Source organism: Lemur catta, chromosome 4, assembly GCF_020740605.2.
Source record: "Lemur catta isolate mLemCat1 chromosome 4, mLemCat1.pri, whole genome shotgun sequence".
Lineage (NCBI taxonomy): Eukaryota > Metazoa > Chordata > Mammalia > Primates > Lemuridae > Lemur > Lemur catta.
In genome coordinates this window covers 68,821,675-68,839,998 of record NC_059131.1, presented here as the reverse complement: position 1 = coordinate 68,839,998, position 18,324 = coordinate 68,821,675, and the positions used below count along the sequence as shown (strand labels likewise).

The window sequence follows — 18,324 nt, the reverse complement described above, 5'->3', positions numbered from 1 at the left end:
TTACACCCTTTTCTACATCCTCAAACAGGCATATTCACGGAAAGAGCAAAACGGAAATCAGCATTTCCTGAGTATCTACTGAGTTCTAGTCACGTGCACAGGCGTTAACTTATGTAATTCCCACCACAAGGCAGGTACCGACTGCTAACATTTTACGTCCCTGAGAATGCAGTCTGATGTGGAACTTGCTCAAGGTGACACACTGCAGCAAGGAGTCAGAACTTGAATCTGAAGCAGTGTCCTTCCCTCAGCCACAGCCGCACCACGGCACACACAGGTGTGCCACAGGGAAATTAATGACCCACAGCCATCCTGTAGCTCTGTGCTATAATTGGAAAGACAGGCTGGTTCTTGTGACTTTTAAGTCCTGTTTTCACCCAGTCCATGACTAAGGGTGCAAAGCCACCACGTGAGCGTCCTCCTCCCACCCCAAGCGAGGGACAGTGCCTGGCCAAGGGCAAGTCACAGAAGTGATAACGTGCCAGAACTGGATCCGGAGCCTCAGGCCACAGGCTCTCCTGCAGCGTCACCTGGAAGACGGGAAGGGTGTGGCCACCGGGTGCAGCAGGTCCCGAGCGCCGAAAGTGCGGCTTGAGGAGCGGCCAGCGCTGCAAAACAGGGCTTGGGAGGGAGGAACCAGGAATGACCTTGGTCGCAGCCTCTGTAACCCCGTATGACGACCTCCGGGGCAAGGCGAGGGCACCCTGCGGTCTCCGCGATCACCAGCCGGCGCGGCAGGACGGTGCGGGCAGGCCCGCGAAAGGCCGAAGGGAGGGGGCTGTCTCACCCCACGTGGACCGGCTCCTGCCTGGGGGCGTGGCCGGCGGTGTGGAACAGACCAATGAGCACCTCCGTTGGGCTCACCCGGCTGGGCACGCAGGGCCGACGGGCTGCGTCATCCCGGGGGCGGGGCTCCAGGGCCGGCAAGAGGCGCGGCGGGTCACGCGGGTCGTGGCGCCGCCTATAAGTAGGGGCCGGCGGCGTGCTCCGCCAGAGTGATGGCTGCCGGCGCGCGCTGCGTGTTTTCTCTCCTCGGTTGCTGAGGCACCTGCGACTGCTTTCTCGGGTGGATCAAGAGCACCACAGAGTCGTCGCCTGTTCCGCTTCTCCGGGCCGTCTGGTCGCCATCCGTAGGAGCGTGTGTCCGCAGCTCCAGCCCGCCACCCCCGCCTCGGTCTCCTGGTCTCCCTCTCCGCCCTTTCCTCTGGTGAGTGGCGACGCCGCCCTGAAGAGGCTCGCTCTTCTCCCCGGTTCCGGGCGCGGACGCCGCGGTGCGGGCGGCGGCCGGCTGGGCGGGTGCGGGCGGCGCGGCGGGCTTCTGGCTTCGCTTCCCTCCGCTTCCTTCCCCCACCCCGCCCGCGGGCCCTTTTTGGCGGTCCCCGGGCGGCGCGCGCGGGAACGGCCCTTTTCCGGTTTGCGCGCGGGCGGCGCGCGCGGGCTGACGGCTCGGGGTCCGACTGGGAGCTCCGCGGGCGGCGGAGGCCCCGGCGCCACGTGCCTCGCCGCGTCGCGCGTCCTGCGGGGCCAGGGGCTGCGGCGGCGAGCGGAGGGCAGAGCGGAGTGCCGCCGCTATTGTCATTTCTCCCCCTCCCCCAGGATGAACTCTCGTCCTTTCTCTTCTCCGCCATGGAATTCCGCTCCGTGCTTTTAGCCCTCCAGAGCCAAAGAACCCCCAGACAACAGACGCCCAAACGCAGCGTATAGCAGTAACTTCCCTGCTCAGTTTCTGTGCCGTAGTTTACAGTATTTAATTTTATATAATATATATTATTTATTATAGCATTTTTGATACCTCATATTCTGTTTACACATCTTGAAAACCGCTCGTTAATTCTCTTCTTAATTTAAAGAAAACCACTATAGAGAATGGCATCTACCATGGCAACGCTGATCGCCAGTACTATAGCTGCTACTGCTGCTTCTGGTCATTCGGTGGACCTCTGGATGGTCATCGTAGGCTTTATTATTGCATTTGTCTTGGCATTCTCCGTGGGAGCCAATGATGTAGCAAATTCTTTTGGTACAGCTGTAGGCTCAGGTGTAGTGACCCTGAAGCAAGCGTGTATCCTAGCTAGCGTCTTTGAAACCGTGGGCTCAGTCTTACTGGGGGCCAAAGTGAGCGAAACCATCCGGAAGGGCTTGATTGACGTGGAGATGTACAACTCGACCGACGGGTCGAGACAGCTGGTGGCTGGCTCAGTCAGCGCTATGTTTGGTGAGTTCTTTTTATGTATTGTCCCCTTAGTGGTGGGTGAGCAAATTTGTATCATGGGTGGTTCCATTTTTGTGCTGAACCTTTCAGATTATTGCCTTCAGAATGCATTGCTTACATAATGGAATTTTTTCAATTACTTAGTAAAACTTGGTCGTTTCAGGTTCTGCTGTGTGGCAACTAGTGGCTTCGTTTTTGAAGCTCCCCATTTCTGGGACCCATTGTATTGTTGGCGCAACCATTGGTTTCTCTCTCGTGGCGAAGGGGCAGGAGGGTGTCAAGTGGTCTGAACTGATAAAAATTGGTATGTTTGATTCTGAATGGTTTATTCATTTTTATTTTTGTCATATGTTACCATGGCATTGTGTATGGGAGTTTATGGTATAAGGTGGAGGGATGGACTTGAGAGTTTTGAAAATAGAACATCAACATTTAAAGTGTTTTTTTGGTTTCTGATTTTCCTTATTTAACGTTTTTTTGTCACTGTGTTTTATTCCAGTGATGTCTTGGTTCGTGTCTCCACTGCTTTCTGGAATTATGTCTGGAATATTATTCTTCCTTGTTCGTGCATTCATCCTCCGTAAGGTAACCCTTCTCCCTCCATTATGACCTTTCATTGGTCACACTCAAACCTGATGGCATTCTTGCAAATATGATTAGCTTGTGGTATGTGGCCTTGGAAAGTTCTTAGTTCTGTACACCTCTCGTATGTTATGGAGTTCTCCTAAAGACATAAGTTTTTAATACCCAAAAGGTATTAAAAAATTGGATACTGCTGTGTGTCAAGAAACAGGAGAGACTGGAAGTGAAAAAATAAGGAAATTTATTTAGGTTGTCTTTGTGTAGGTGTATGCAGATTATTACTTTCTCTAAACTGCCATTATATTCAGGCCAATTTGAAGTGTATGCTTGGGGTTCAACAAATCACGGTGTTTCCTGTGGCTTTTACTAAGCTGCCAGTGAAATGGGTGTTTTGCAGTGCTGGTAATCATAACCAGGTTATAAGCTGCTAGATGAGGACGATCCCTCTCATAGTGACTCTTCTCCAGTTTCTCAGAATAAATAAAAGAACCAGTAAAGGTAGTTTTTGGCCCCCGATCCCCGGAAAAAAATTTCAGGAGGCCATTTCCTGTCCATTGGAAAATCCCTTTTGAGGGACCAGATAGCATTTCTTTTTCTAAAGAAGTCATGCCGGCTCCAAAATAAGTGTAGACAGCAAGGGATTATGTTGGCATTGGACTGGGTTACAGTGAGAATAAAGTTCGGTTTTTCTAAGGTGAATGGCTCTTAACTGTCCATTGTTCTTAAAAATGCCCTTAAACTGTAGAAATCTGAGTGAAGGGAGATAGGTAGCTTAATCCCAAGGGGTAAGAATGTATTCAGACTTGTTGTTTGGTCTAGTTTTAGACTTCTCTAGGGAGGGATTTGTCTCTTCTCTACAGAAATTCTATGACTGGTAAAGCAATTCACTAATCACTATTGACTGTAGCCTGTGTCTGCTGGAATATAGCAGTTTAACACTTTCAAAACTTGAAACATCTATAGCTTGGTATTATTCTACCGAGAGCAAACAGTTCATTGATACTTACAGACTCTAAGTTTGGTACTGTTTGATTCAACAAGCAGGTATGATGAGCACCTACCTACCCACTCCTCACAGGTGTAGTGTATAATAGGATGCTTTAATTTGAGGCTCACTGGTAGTCATGGATCAGGTTTTTTTAGTGTTCTTATTAGAGCCCTGTATCCTGCTACATACCAGAGAATCAGAAGCATTAATAATATCCCTATTAAGAATTCCTGTTTCATAAAGGTTTACACTGGCCATTTGTCGATTATTGGGAAGCAGATCATTCTGATTCTGGAGAGGCTTTGTGTGTCTCACCTCAAAACAAACTTGTCTTTTTTCCTGCAGAAGGAATGGTGGTGCTCTGAGGTGTAGAGGGATTTTCAGGTGCCCCCAACCTCTTATTTAAGGAATGCATGCCAGGTATTTGTACCTCCACCCTGTTACTGAGAGCTTCAGTTAGATACATTAACTTATTTCTGAAGTATGTGTTTCATTTTTTTTTTTTTTTTGTTTTTTTTGAGACAAGGTCTCACTGTGTCTCTGTGCTAGAGTGCAGTGGTGTCATCATAGCTCACTGCAACCTCAAACTTCTGGGCTTAAGCAGTCCTGCCTCAGCCTCCCAAGTACCCAGGACTGCAGGCGTGTGCCACCATGCCTGGTTAATTTTTTCTGTTTTTTGTTGAGACCAGGTCTTGATTTTGTTCATGCTGGCCTCAAACTCCTGAGCTCAGGTTATCCTCCTGCCTTTGCCTCCCAGAGTGCTAGGATTACAGGCGTGTGCCCCTGCACTTGGCACTGAACCGTGTCTTTCTTACTTGAGTGTAGGGATGGGCATAATCAAATGATTGAGAATGATTAGAAGTGTTTAAAACAATATTGACTGAGGACCTTCTTCACTCTATGTCATGTGTAGGTGTGCACACCCAGACACACACACACACATTCACTCTTGCATGCCAATCTTTCAGTAACAGATGGGGTGTTTTTAGTTGATGAGTTTGAATATTTCTGGTTACTATTAGGTTTTAAATTTCAAGAAAACATCCTTACATTGGTAAACTTCAAGAATCCTGCCTGCTAAAGTATGAGTATTTCACCATTCCAACTCCTAAAATTCAATCTTGAAAATTAAGATTAAAGTAGCATTTTTAAAATTTCAACAAAATTGCCTTTTAAAATTTTTCAATTATTTGAATGTTTGTCCCAACTATGTGTATAATACTGTAGGAAAAGGCAGAATGGAGGTGCGATGCTTCTGTTAAGGGTGATGTCCTTACACAGAAGGAGTGGTCTGCTCCTCCTACTATTGTTGAGTATCTTTAAATTCTAGTAAAAAACAAAATGGGGGTTTTACTATTCTCCCATTTGTTAAGGAATCACGTTGAATATATCTAGGATATCTTCCTTTTCTTTAGACAAAAACTTACAGGAACATCCAAATGTAAATATAAACTATTCTGAAGATGAGGAGGATCTGAAGACCCCCTTCCCATCCCACATAACTAGATGATGAGGTATTCACGTTATTTCCAGGTAAAGTTTTAAGTGTGTGAGGTGGATCAAACAGTGATAAAAACTATTTCATGAAAATCGTTAGTGCTGGTTCCCTCCTGGGAGGGACAGGAAAGGAGGCTGGAGAGGGAGTAAAAGGGAGAAACCTTTCTTGTTTTTTCTTTTTTCCTAGACTCTTAGGAACTTTGACTTTTTAAAAAAAAAAAACTATGAGCCTGTAGTTCATAATAAACTATTGGTAGTAGTGTCGTTTGTTTACTACCCTATCTGAACTTCTTTATGCAAAGAATACTCACATTTCCCTCAGGGAATACTTAATTGGGCTGTACTGGAGAATAAATACTTAGGCTGCTACTTCTTATCTCTGACCAGTCAAGTACAGTTTGATTTGTATTAAATAGATACCACATTACCAAATAGTCTTTGAAAATCTGTTAAGAGAAGTCCTCATGTAATGTCTGTAGAACCCTAAAGGGTTTTAATTTTTGAGGATATTGGGTTTTTTGGAGAATTTTCTTAAGACTATGGATAGTCCTTAAAAGAAAAACATATACTTCAGGTTCATAACCTTGTTGACTGCCCTCTGGGTATGACCACTGTTGAGTCATTCAGGGATGTTTAACCCTTCCTTGGTTCTGTAGGGGGTTGTTTTTGTTCTGGTTATTTCACCTCCTGTTAAGCGTTTTTTGTAAACAGTGGATGAGAGAATAAAAATATAGAGTGGTTTTCAATGAGGGCCCATCTCTGTTGATTTGGGATGGCACCTTTCCTCCACACAGGAGTTTGTGAACTTTCTCTTGTTTCATGATCTTAAGCCACTACCTCCCTCTCCCCAATATATTGATTGTTCTTGTCAGAAGCTTTGGAATCACTTGGGTCTTTCCCTCCCTCTCCCTCCGCAAGATTTTCTATTGGAATTGTGATCAAGATAGCATTAAACTTGTAGGCCAAGGTCTTTAAAGTTTAGCCTTCGCAAATATTTATTCAGATCTGTGCTACCCTTCTTTAAGTGTTTGACCTGAGTCTTTTCCTGTAGAATTAATACACATTTGTTATAGTGGCATCTTCTCATTTTCAGCCACACTGGCCTTCTTGAGGTTCCTTAAACATTTCAGATTTTTGCCTCGGGGCCTCTGTATGTGTTGATGCCTGTGTCTGGAACATTCAGCCCCCAGATAAGCAGAGGGCTTGCTCCTTGTCTTTCCCTAGTTAATGCACATGGTTTGTTGGCTTACTATATTCATGTCATGTTCACTCTTGACACCCCCCGGCCCCCCTAAGTAAAATGTGCCCCTCCTTCCATCACTATCCTCTTACCTCTCTATTTTTCTTCACAGCATTTGTCAGGACTTTACATTATTCCATACTAGAATTTGAGTATCAGTTCTGTGAGAAAAGGAACTTGTCTCATTCCCTCGTATATTTCAGTGTCAGGATTAGTGCTTGGCTTAGTCTGTTGAGTGAGTGGATGACCTTTTGCACGATTGATTTTTATCTTTGTACTTTGGTAAAGCATTAATTATGGCATATTTATCTGATGTTTAGATAAGATGGTTATTGCAGGTATATTCTGCATGTTTTATTTTTAATCTTTGAAAGTAGGAAGTCAGGTAAGCAGTGTTCTAACATCTCACAGCCACAGCCTGTTTCTTTTTCTTTTTTCTTTTTTTTTTTTTTAGCAGGGAAGGGAAAGAGGGATAGGAATTTCTCTCACAGCCTGTTTTTTGACATCTCTTACAATTGTGTAGTAGAGCACAGACATGTGTTCAGGTTTACATGTTGGCTTTAGGTACTTTAGAATGTGGGCATGGAAGGTGATTATTCAGGATGTTATCAGTCACTGGTATGGGTAGCCTTGTTACAAATAGCAAAAAATAAATAAGCTTCAGGTAGAAAATGGAATGAGCCTTCATAGGGAGACTTCCGGCATTTCCAGGAGTAAATGCAGGAAAAACCCAGTTGGACTTGTAAACTACCCTGGAGGAACAGTTATTGGCACTGTAATTTTCAAACTGGCCCTGTCACAAGGTTCTGTGGAAATGGTTAACAACTTTTAAGATATTTCTTCTAATGATATTTTACAGGCAGATCCAGTTCCTAATGGTTTGCGAGCTTTGCCAGTTTTCTATGCCTGCACAATTGGAATAAACCTCTTTTCCATCATGTATACTGGAGCACCGTGTAAGTATATACTAAAATATTTAAATGTGAATTTAAAGTTGTTTCCAAGACTTGCATTAAATGCCCAATTTACCCTTTTTGCTTTACAGGGCTGAAATCTCCTAGAAGGTGGCTGGCCTGCGCCCATTTCAGAAGGCTGCAGGCTAGTGTATGCTGAGTTAACCTAGATAGTTTTTCAACCAAAGAGACCTGCTCAGATTCTAAATCATATAGACCTTTCCTCTTTAGTCTTCACAGGATCCATCGATAATATGATCTTCTCCCTCCCTTTCTCCTATATCTATGCCAAAAATGCTGGAATTGATAACTGACCTTGACTAATGAGTCATTAGTTACATCTGGTTTTTAATAATCAGTCATTGAGGACTGGTTTGCTGGATATTCTCCTTTTTCTCTCCCAAATGGAGCTCCTTTTATTTCTAAGTACTAAATTTACTCCCCTAAATCTGCTGTTGAATGAGAGGAGTTGGGATGTTTAACACCTGCTGTAAGTGCACTTGGAAGAAGAATTCATGCAGCTAAGAGGAAAAATAATTTGTGAGAGTATAAATGTTGAAATGTTGATTACTTTCATGTTTGGGAGTAAGGCAAGGCATGTATTAAATTATGGTGCTACATGTTCAATTTAGCAAGTATAGAAGATTGAAAACTTGTAACTTGTCAGGCAGGACATACAGTTTTGGTATCTAGGCTCATTTAGCTTGATGATGGTCTGTGACTACATAGTCAGTGGCTTTTATTCTTTTGACCCACTGGAAGAACTATAGGCCATACATCATCAGGAAAGAAACAGACAACTTTATGAGAATATTGTTCTTACTTAGGGGATATGGAACACTTATCATGTGCAGGTGAAGAGAAGTTTGTATGTCAAATTTTCATTCTGTTGTACACTGAATTCTTAATGCTAAACTAAAATGTCTCCCATGAGGCTCTAAGTAGTCATGGTTTATGTGGAGCAGCAAAGCTCATAGTTGGGTAAAATTAGAGAAATTTCAATCATTTTGAAAATGGGAACTTCGATATTTTTATTCTGTCCTTTATGGCTCATTTACAAGAAAAACCTTATTTCCCCTTTTGACTTACAATACAGAGAAATTTTGATAGAGATAAATTAAATTTCATTTATATTTTTGTGTGACTGCATGATCAAAATGGAAAACAAATTAAAATGAAAAGACTTATAGGCACCATAGGATTTTAGTTTTGGAGGGACCTCAATTTATATCTCATTTTTAAAGACTCATCATTGTGGAGTGTAAAAGAATTTCCATTTTATAGTTACAGAGGGTTCCCTGACTTACAATGGTCTGACTTAAGGATCTGCTGACTTTATAACGGGCTTGTTGGGTATGTAACCCCATTGTAAGTCGAGGAGCATCGGTAATTTAATACATAAAAAGCAAATAAAGCAAAACAAGCAGAAATAATTAAGCTATTCTTGGATCAACTACAGATCATTATAATATGTTTTAGACTTAAATAGGGTTGTACAATGCTTTGTTTTTGTCCTTAGTATAGGCTAATGGTTTGGAGCCACTTGGTATGTAAATGACAAGTAGGAAATGACTGATATTACTGATCCTTAAGCCATATGAAAAGTGTTAGTACGCAAGTCTCTTAAGATGGCTTGTTAATGCAATTACCACGAAACTCCTTTTGTGAAAGACAAAACTTTTTAAACTATTATCTTTTGATAGTTAATATTCATGTTTTCTATATCTTAGTTTGATAATGCTTTCAAAGAGATGATCTTGTTAAAGGATTTTACTAAAGACTAGTACAATAGATGTTACCCCTTTTCCACAGAATTCTGTCAACATGACAAATGTGACTACTGAAGCACTTTGCTTTTTTAATGTTAGAATTTGTACCAATATTATATATGACAGTTACGATTAGGAGCTGGGGAGTGAAATGCTTCTGTTTTTTTCATAATTATAGTCATAGGTCCTCAGAGTATAGTGATTCTTACTATCCTTTAAAGTGAAGAAGGTAAAAAAAAAGCTAGTATGTGAAAAAACTTAGGACACTTGAGTCTAGCAGGTATGTAAGTGGGCCAGGCTGGTGTGGGTTTAAGATGATCACTGGATCTTTCTCCCAAATTTGTGTAGCCACTAGCACAGTAAACCCTGTGGAAACAAAGCTGGCAGTGCCTGTCAAGGGTGATGGGCTGGCCTGGGGAACCCTTCAGTCCCCAAGGAGGGTTTACACAGTATTGCAGGGGGCTGTTGCCCTGGGGTTTTCAAGATGCACCATTTTATCTCCTAGTGCTGGGCTTTGACAAACTTCCTCTGTGGGGTACCATCCTCATCTCGGTGGGATGTGCAGTTTTCTGTGCGCTTATCGTCTGGTTCTTTGTATGTCCCAGGATGAAGAGAAAAATTGAACGTAAGTAATAACTTGTAGCAGAAGTTTACTAATGTGCTTATTTGTTTTTTTGGCCACCTGTAAAAATCCACTAGTTGGATAGATTAGCAAAGTAAGAGATTTTAAATGGAAATGTGAGGGTACAGGTTTGTGTAGACTGTTCCTAAACGGATTTAAATGACCTAAGACACAGTCATAAATAATATTTGACCTGTGCTGTAGAACAAGCTGGGCATTTAATTTGTTTTCTTAATATATCTCGGTCAGTTGCCAGTGGTATGATAGAGGAATTGTTGCATACGTTAATTGGGAAGTATAAGGATATCTTAATGAAAACTAAGATAAAGGTACACAATATTTTCCAACTTTTGCCCCCAACTATTTATATTTCAGATTCCAAGAAGCAAAGCAGAGTCTAATGTGCATATGTGTGTATGTGCTAGAATACATGTACACATTGTGTATTACAATTACACATTGTATTTGTGCTAGAGTTAAAGCACAAATTCTAGAAGTAGATATTTTGAAGTGTCGTGTGAAGAAATTATTTAGGCCATTACAACACATTGTTGTAGTATATTTAAATACCAGATAAATTTTGGTCAGTTTTTATCTATGCAAATGCTAGATTAGCAAGTCAGAGTTTCTTTAGAAGCTGAGGGATGCACAGACTGCAGTGGCATTAGGCAGAATGCTGTGTCACTGCAGCTGAACTGAGGAGCCTCCTAGAGGCTCTCCGCTAGTCTGGCTATGCTGAGTGCACGGTGGGAACAAGGTTTTCAGTACTGTCTGACCTCATTTTCCCCTCAGTCTGGGAGATAGACAAGTCTTCCTTTAATGCTAGCGTATAGTTGGACTGAGGTGCCTGAATGGGTAAGTCAGCATACTGAACACTGGTGTGATAGGCAGAAGATACTCTGGTCTGTTCATGGGATTTAGAGCCCTTAGGCATATCTCTGTTTTATAGAGGTGGGAATTAAAGTTGTTACCTTCAGTTGTTTGCATTGAGCTGTGTCACTTTGCTTGAACTCTTATACTGAAATTTGGAAGATTCTTTTTTTCAAAAAGAACATAAATTAGGTGCGGTCCAGATTTATAGTCTGTCAGCCCCATGCGTGAGTTACCTTCTGCTACAGAAATGGGTCAGCAGAGAGCCAAGACGAGTTCTTAGATTTGTAAGGGGTTGTAAAAATAAAAACAAGAACCTACAACAGAAGCCTGCAAAACCTAAAATATTTACTGTCTGGCCCTTTACAGAAAGTTTGGGACCCCTGATAAGGGCTGTTCTTGGTTTGTGTTCCCAAGTGAAAGATGACTTGGCAAATAATAAAGCAGGCAGGAAGATTATCCTGAATTTTAACTTAAGTTTACATACATTCTTATTTTGAATGGATTTGTTAGGGTGGGAGAAAAAAGATGTGTAATAAGGCAGTATGGTCAAAACCAAACCAAAAACCTTTTTTTTCTAGGAGAAATAAAGTCTAGTCCTTCTGAAAGCCCCTTAATGGAAAAAAAGAATAGCTTGAAAGAAGACCATGAAGAAACAAAGTTGTCTCTTGGTGATAGTGAAAATGGGAATCCTGTTTCTGAGGTAGGGTCAGCCACTGTGCCCCTCCGGGCAGTGGTGGAGGAGAGAACAGTCTCATTTAAACTTGGAGACTTGGAGGAAGCTCCAGAACAAGAGAGGCTTCCCAGTGTGGACCTGAAAGAAGAAACCAGCATAGACAGCACCATGAATGGTGAGCTGGATTCCAATTTCATTTTGCTATCTGTAGTGGTGAGAAAACTTACTGTTTTGGACTTGATGCGTTTTGTACTGAATGTTACCTTTTTTGTCTTGGCTAGGTGCAGTGGAGTTGCCTAATGGGAACCTTGTCCAGTTCAGTCAAGCTGTCAGCAACCAGATAAACTCAAGTGGCCACTATCAGTATCACACTGTGCATAAAGATTCTGGCTTGTACAAAGAGCTGCTCCATAAATTACATCTTGCCAAGGTGGGAGACTGCATGGGAGACTCTGGCGACAAACCCTTGAGGCGTAATAATAGCTATACTTCCTATACCATGGCAATATGTGGCATGCCTCTGGATTCATTCCGTGCCAAAGAAGGTGAACAGAAGGGTGAAGAAATGGAGAAGCTGACATGGCCTAACGCAGACTCCAAGAAGCGAATTCGAATGGACAGTTACACCAGTTACTGCAATGCTGTATCTGACCTTCACTCGGCGTCTGAGATGGACATGAGTGTCAAGGCAGAGATGGGTCTGGGTGACAGAAAAGGAAGTAGTAGCTCTCTAGAAGAATGGTATGACCAGGATAAGCCTGAAGTCTCTCTCCTCTTCCAGTTTCTGCAGATCCTTACAGCCTGCTTTGGGTCATTTGCCCATGGTGGCAATGATGTCAGGTCAGTCAAACTGAATTTTAGCATTGCTGACTCTATTTTTAAACCATCTTACCCTTTCTATAAGCCTGTGCTCGTTGTATTGGTATTCATACCACCATGGGACACTGAATAATCTAGATAGGTTGAGTGAGGTAAAAGCAGTTATTGACTTAGTGAGACGGTAAAATTTTATTCTTTAGAGCAGCAGTCCCCAACCTTTTTGGCACCAGGGACCAGTTTCATGGAAGACAATTTTTCCATGGGCCTGGGCGGTGGGTGTTGCAGAGCTCAGGCAGTGATGCGTGGCCTGTTTCCTAACGGGCCACAGACTGGTACCTGGCCACAGCCTGGGGATTGGGGACCGCAGCTTTACAGGAATTACAAAGAGTGTTTTTAACTTTTTTCCTGCATATAATAAATATGAACACATAGGTCTGTCACAGAGTAGGCTTTTGTCTATCAAGGTGGGATCCAGTTTTTGGATAGTAAATTTGATATAAGATGAAAAACTTAAAATCACTGCCCTAGAGTGAGTGACTCTGTAGATCATTAGTCTTAGTTCAGTAGTTTGTAAACCGTTTATTGGAACCTGGGAGTTGGTTTAAGCTCCTTGTAGGAGGAAAGAGGCACCACATGTGTGGGACTCCCTCCATCAGAGCTGCATTCATTTTTTTTCTGTTAACATATTTGGGATCCCATTTATTTCCTTTCAAAGAAAGGCTTGTTTGCTAAAAGAGCTTGAAAGCTGTGCTTTGGTAAGTCATTCAGCAACTTGGATCTTGCCAAGATCTAGTTCTGCCAGAAAAATCACTTTCACCCTCTTGTTTCTTCCAGCAATGCCATCGGTCCTCTGGTTGCTTTGTACTTGGTTTACTACACGGGAGATGTTTCTTCAAAAGTGGCGACACCCATATGGCTTTTACTCTATGGTGGTGTTGGTATCTGTATGGGCCTGTGGGTTTGGGGAAGGAGAGTTATCCAGACCATGGGGAAGGATCTGACACCAATCACACCTTCTAGGTAAGTAGGTAAAGCAGGTCTTAGGGAGGTGAGTGCTCATTTTCTTTAGAGATGTAATACTGTAGAATGCTAACACACAAATCTTTCCAGTTAAAGTAACCAAATTTGTATAAGTTTCTGATGATGTTGGTGTGAACTTTTCAGATTTTACTTTCTGGCCCTTAAACGTTTTGCTTGAATGGTTTTTTCACTATTTTGAAATTCTTCAAAATAAAAGTGCAGACTTTATTTAATAATGGACTTCTAGAAGAATGCAGAAATTTAAACCTTAGAATAAGGAAAAAGGGCATCCCATGGCCTGATTGAAAGTAGATTTCAGGAGTTAATAGCAAATAAAGATGTCAGTGGAGGTTTTGTCACTGAGTAGAACAAAGCAGAATTATGTTAACTTGAGGTAGTGTTAGCTTATCAAATAAATAAATTCTTGACAGTAATCTTTTTATGTCTGTAGTGGCTTCAGTATTGAACTGGCATCTGCTCTCACTGTGGTAATTGCATCAAATATTGGCCTGCCCATCAGTACAACACACTGTAAAGTAAGTGTAGTACAAATGTCATGTGTCTTTCAAGTGGTTCTAATAATATGTAGGATTTTTAATTTTACTTTGATAACTTGACTTAGAAGTTTCATGCAGTTGGAGTCTCGAATTTACAAGTTTAGGACAAGAGAAAAGAATAAAGGCTTATGTTTTACAGTTTCTTCTATTTAAGCAGTTAAGTGTATATTCTCCCCAAATAATGGGAAAATTCTTTCATATAGAGCTAGCTACGATTTCTTGCTATGAACCTCTTCCTGTGTTACTTAATCCTCCCTCATTGCAGTAGCTTTATAACTTTTTTTGATTTCAGGTATTTCTATTTAGCACTGTTATGTTCTTTTTAGTTTGAATGTGTGTGCCAATAAACTGGCCAGCTGTTTAATTCTGGCCAGGTGGGTTTTTGCTACCATTTGTGGTGGCAGAAGGCCTGGTTTTAACAAGCCTGTGAGGCTTGTTGGACTGTTGGAAGGGCCATATATTTATAGAAAGCAGAGCCTCTCAGGATTGAAGTACTGAGAAATTTATTGGCTCTTAAGGTGCTGAATGACCATTTGATAATTATAGGATAAGGAAGAAACTGGCTTCCTTAAGAGAATTTAAACTTGCCCATCATGGAGATTGCCCGGTCATCCTTTTTCTACCAGGATGTCTCCTGGCAGTCACCTTACTGGATTTAATATCAGACCCCCTTTAAATGATCTTTGGAAAACCTAAATGTTAATTTATTACTAAAGGCAGTACATGTTCATTAAATTCTAATAGCTGAGAAAGGGAGAAGGAAGTTTTTTTTTTTTGGTATCACATTTTACCACAGGTAGCACAGATTTAATGATTGGATTTTTATATTACCTTCATCTTCTCATGAGTAATCTTAACCTGTCATAAACCAGCTTTCAATCCCTGGTGTCTATTTGCCAAAATACCTTTGGCACTTCAGTAACCAGTTGCGTTGGTCTGTTTCTCTCCTAGGTGGGCTCTGTTGTATCTGTTGGCTGGCTCCGATCCAAGAAGGCTGTTGACTGGCGACTCTTCCGCAACATTTTTATGGCCTGGTTTGTCACGGTCCCCATTTCTGGCGTTATCAGTGCTGCCATCATGGCAGTCTTCAAATATGTCATCCTCTGAGTGTGAAGCTGTTCGAGATTAAAATTCGCATCAATGTTTGGGACCACCTTACACATTCCTGCTCCCTTGAAGAATGACTACAGTGTTACCGAAGACTGACAAGAGTCTTTAAAGTTTGGGAGCTAGGGGAGGGAAGTATTACTTGTGCTATAATTGCTTTTGTGCTAAATATGACTTGTCTCAAAATTAGCTATGTAAAAGAGCCAGCGTTTCCACTGGTTCCTGCTGAGGTCCCCTTTCCTTCTGGGCTGTGAATTCCTGTACATATTTCTCTACTTTTGTATCAGGCTTCAATTCCATTATGTTTTAATGTTGTCTCTGAAGATAACTTGTGACTTTTTTTTTAAACAACCATGCAGAGCCATTTGACAGAGTGCTTTGCTTTGTTGGTTTCACCAGCTTCTGCCCTAACATGCACAGGGATTTAACAACAAAAAATGTAATTAAAGCTTCCCTTGTAGTCTCTTATATAATAGAGTCATTGGTACTCTGTCCTCCTGTCTATAGTGGCAGGTTCTATTGGCATATGTGGGAACTTCTTAGAGGGATGAGGTTCTTTGAACACAGTGAAAATTTAAGTTAGTAGTAACTTCTTTGCAAGCAATTCATTGACCGATATCACTAAGAAGAAGTAAGAAGAAAAGGCCTTTTGGCAAACTTGGTTCACTCTTTAAGATTTCTGGCAGTGTGGGATGGATGAATGAAGTGGAATTTGAACTTTGGGCAAGTTAAATGGACAGCCTTCCATGTTCATCTGTCTACCTCTTAACTGAATAAAAAAGCCTACAGTTTTTAGAAAATTTGTTCTCACGGTTTTTGTTCATATTCAAATCATTTGGGGTCCTGATCAGTTAGCCTTGTATGATTCTTAGGAGAATATGAATAACTTGACAAGTAAAAGCTACTTTCCAACTTAAATTTCCGCACCCCTCCCTGTTTCCTGTGACCCCAGAATGTGCATGACTTTACTCCATAGGGACTATTGTAGCAATTTGGCATTATCCTTTTTAATAGCATAGCGTAGACATTTTCATGTTAGTATACATAGACCTACTCATGGTTTTTAACAGCCAAAGTTTTCCTGTTTGAACTGTTCTATTTTACTATAACTTTTATGAACATTGTTTCCAGCTTTGATATTACAGTTGACCCTTGAAGAACACAGGCGTTAGGCATGCTGACCCCCGACATGCGACTGAAAAGCCACATATAACTCCCCAAAACTTCACTAGAAGCCTGCTGTTGGCCAGAAGCCTTACCAATACCATAAATCGTTGATTAACACATATTTTGTATATGTATCCTGTGTATTCTTATAATAAACTAAGGTAGAGAAAAAATATTAAGAAAATCATAAGGGAAAATATATTTACTATCCATTAAGTGGAGAGGAATCATCATAAAGGTCTCCATTGTCTTCACATTGTGTAAGCGAAGGAGGAAGAGGAAGGGTTGGCCTTGCTGTCTTGAGGGTGGCGTGGCAGAGGTGGAAGAAAATCTTCATTATGGACTTAGCACAATTCAAATCCGTGTTCAAGAGTCAGCTGTACAAGGAAAGCAAAAATGAGTGTGGGGTGTGTGTGTAGCTAAGCTTCATTTAAAAATTCTCAGTGTTGGGTGGTTCTATCTCTTTTGCCCTTGATCAGAACAGTTAATGAAAAGAGCATTTCTTGACATATGAGGTTGAAGGTTCCTATCCTGAGAGTGTGGGATGAGTTTATTGATGGTATTTTTATTAGAAACCAGCACTGAGACTAACAGGATAAGGCAGTGCCTAATCTGGCTTGCTGCTGAGAGGTTTCATGCCATTGGGTACATGCCATTGGAGCCTGTTGTCAATGATCTCATTGAAGAGTTGTTCATAGATGTTTGCCATTTAATGTCAGGCCCTGTACTAAGCTTTATATACATTTAGTCCTCATGACCTTTTGTGGTAGACTTTATTCAGATTTTATAGATGATCAAACAGGCCTGGATAACTTCTGTTCTTGTCTAGTGTTAAAAGCAGAGATGGACATTGGTTGTAGTCTTTGGGGCTGGCTGGAACTAGCTTTGACTTTGAGGGAAGGAGGTGGTGGTCTCCTCCGAGTTCTGGTACTGGCTTCCTCTTTTGCTGTATGATCTCATACAAGCCCAGACCCTTCTAGAGCCTTGTGATTAAGTGGAGAATAGTATCCTCCCCAACATTTTCTCTTGGCTCAGAAGAGGACAGCTGAGAAAATACTTAGACCAGGGAAGTGTTTCTCTAGGAAGATCAGCTAGACCTTGGGAAGAGGAGCCCCTAGAGCTAGGAAGTGACCAGAGAGGAGTTTGTGTTTCCACCTCTAGTCATGTGTGCCATGGGGTGAGGCCCCATGCTGGTGAGAAACCTGGCTTTTTTTTTTTTTTTTGACAGAGATGTTTTTCTTCCTTTCTTTCCTTTCTCTCCTTTTTTCCTTTCCTCCTTTTCTTCCCCTCCCCTCCCCTTCCTTCCTTCCTTCCTTCCTTCCTTCCTTCCTTCCTTCCTTCCTTCCTTCCTTCCTTCCTGGACAGGGTCTTGCTCTATTGCCCAGGCTGGAGTGTAATGGCACAATCATAGCTCACTGCAGCATCGAACTCCTGGGTTCAAGTGATCCTCCATTTCAGCTTCTCAAGTAGCTAGGACTATGGGCGTAGGCTACCACTCCTAATTTATTTTTTGTAGAGATAGGGTCTTGCTATGTTGCCCAAGCTGATCTAGAACTCTTGGCCTCGAGCCATCCTCCTGTCTTGGTCTTCCAAAATGCTGAGATTACTGGTGTGAGCCACTGCTACTGCTGATGTTGCCTTTTCTTTCTTTTTTTTTTTTTTAATTTTTTCTTATTTTAGAAAAAGAGTTTCTATTGATTGCCCAGGCTAGAGTGCCATGGCCCAGTCATAGCTCACTATAACTTTGAATTTTTAGGCTCAAGCGCTCCTTCCATCTCAGTCTCCCGAGTAGCTGGGGCTGTGGGTGCATGCTACCATGCCTGGCTAATTTTTTTATTTTCTGTACAAACAGGCTCTCACCATGTTGCTCAGCTGGTTTCAAACTCCTAGCCTCAAGCAATCCTCCCTCCTTGGCCTCACAAAGTGCTGGGATTACAGGTGTGAGCCACTAGGCCCACCTGATGTTGCCTTTTTTTAACCAAAAAAGGTTTTTGTTTTTTTTTTAAATCAAAGTTGTGTGTGCATATTAAAGAGTCAGGGGGTTCGGCAAGGCTTGCAAAACAAACACTGAGGCCTCCTGCCACCAATTCCCTTTCATGAGGAAACCACTTTCAGTTTTTTTGGTATTTGCCTCTGTATATCTAATGTACTTGTATTACCATTCTCTTTTCAATTTTGGATGAATGTGGGTGACAGTTGTCGGACTGTGGGGCCTTTGTCTTGGGCAGGGTTCTCAACCAGGGGT

The 18,324-nt window shown here is 42.0% G+C and overlaps 1 protein-coding gene across 1 annotated transcript; it reads left to right on the top strand.

Moving 5' to 3' along the window:
* Nucleotides 1-945: 945 nt before the first annotated feature.
* SLC20A1 (solute carrier family 20 member 1) lies at nucleotides 946-15,712 on the top strand. The gene is made up of 11 exons (XM_045550067.1): nucleotides 946-1,207; nucleotides 1,597-2,215; nucleotides 2,376-2,516; nucleotides 2,712-2,797; nucleotides 7,379-7,475; nucleotides 9,747-9,866; nucleotides 11,315-11,584; nucleotides 11,691-12,249; nucleotides 13,063-13,248; nucleotides 13,700-13,784; nucleotides 14,757-15,712. Exons 2-11 carry the CDS (start codon nucleotides 1,867-1,869, stop codon nucleotides 14,910-14,912), a joined length of 2,049 nt encoding a protein of 682 aa, XP_045406023.1. The 5' UTR covers nucleotides 946-1,207; nucleotides 1,597-1,866; the 3' UTR covers nucleotides 14,913-15,712.
* Nucleotides 15,713-18,324: the final 2,612 nt, after the last annotated feature.

Bases quoted from the DNA above. Each gene is read 5' to 3' on its own strand.
- SLC20A1 (XM_045550067.1), top strand. From the start codon at position 1,867: ATGGCATCTACCATGGCAACGCTGATCGCCAGTACTATAGCTGCTACT. The intron at 2,798-7,378 runs GTAACCCTTCTC...GATATTTTACAG, and splicing joins GTGCATTCATCCTCCGTAAG to GCAGATCCAGTTCCTAATGG. The intron at 11,585-11,690 runs GTGAGCTGGATT...TGTCTTGGCTAG, and splicing joins CATAGACAGCACCATGAATG to GTGCAGTGGAGTTGCCTAAT.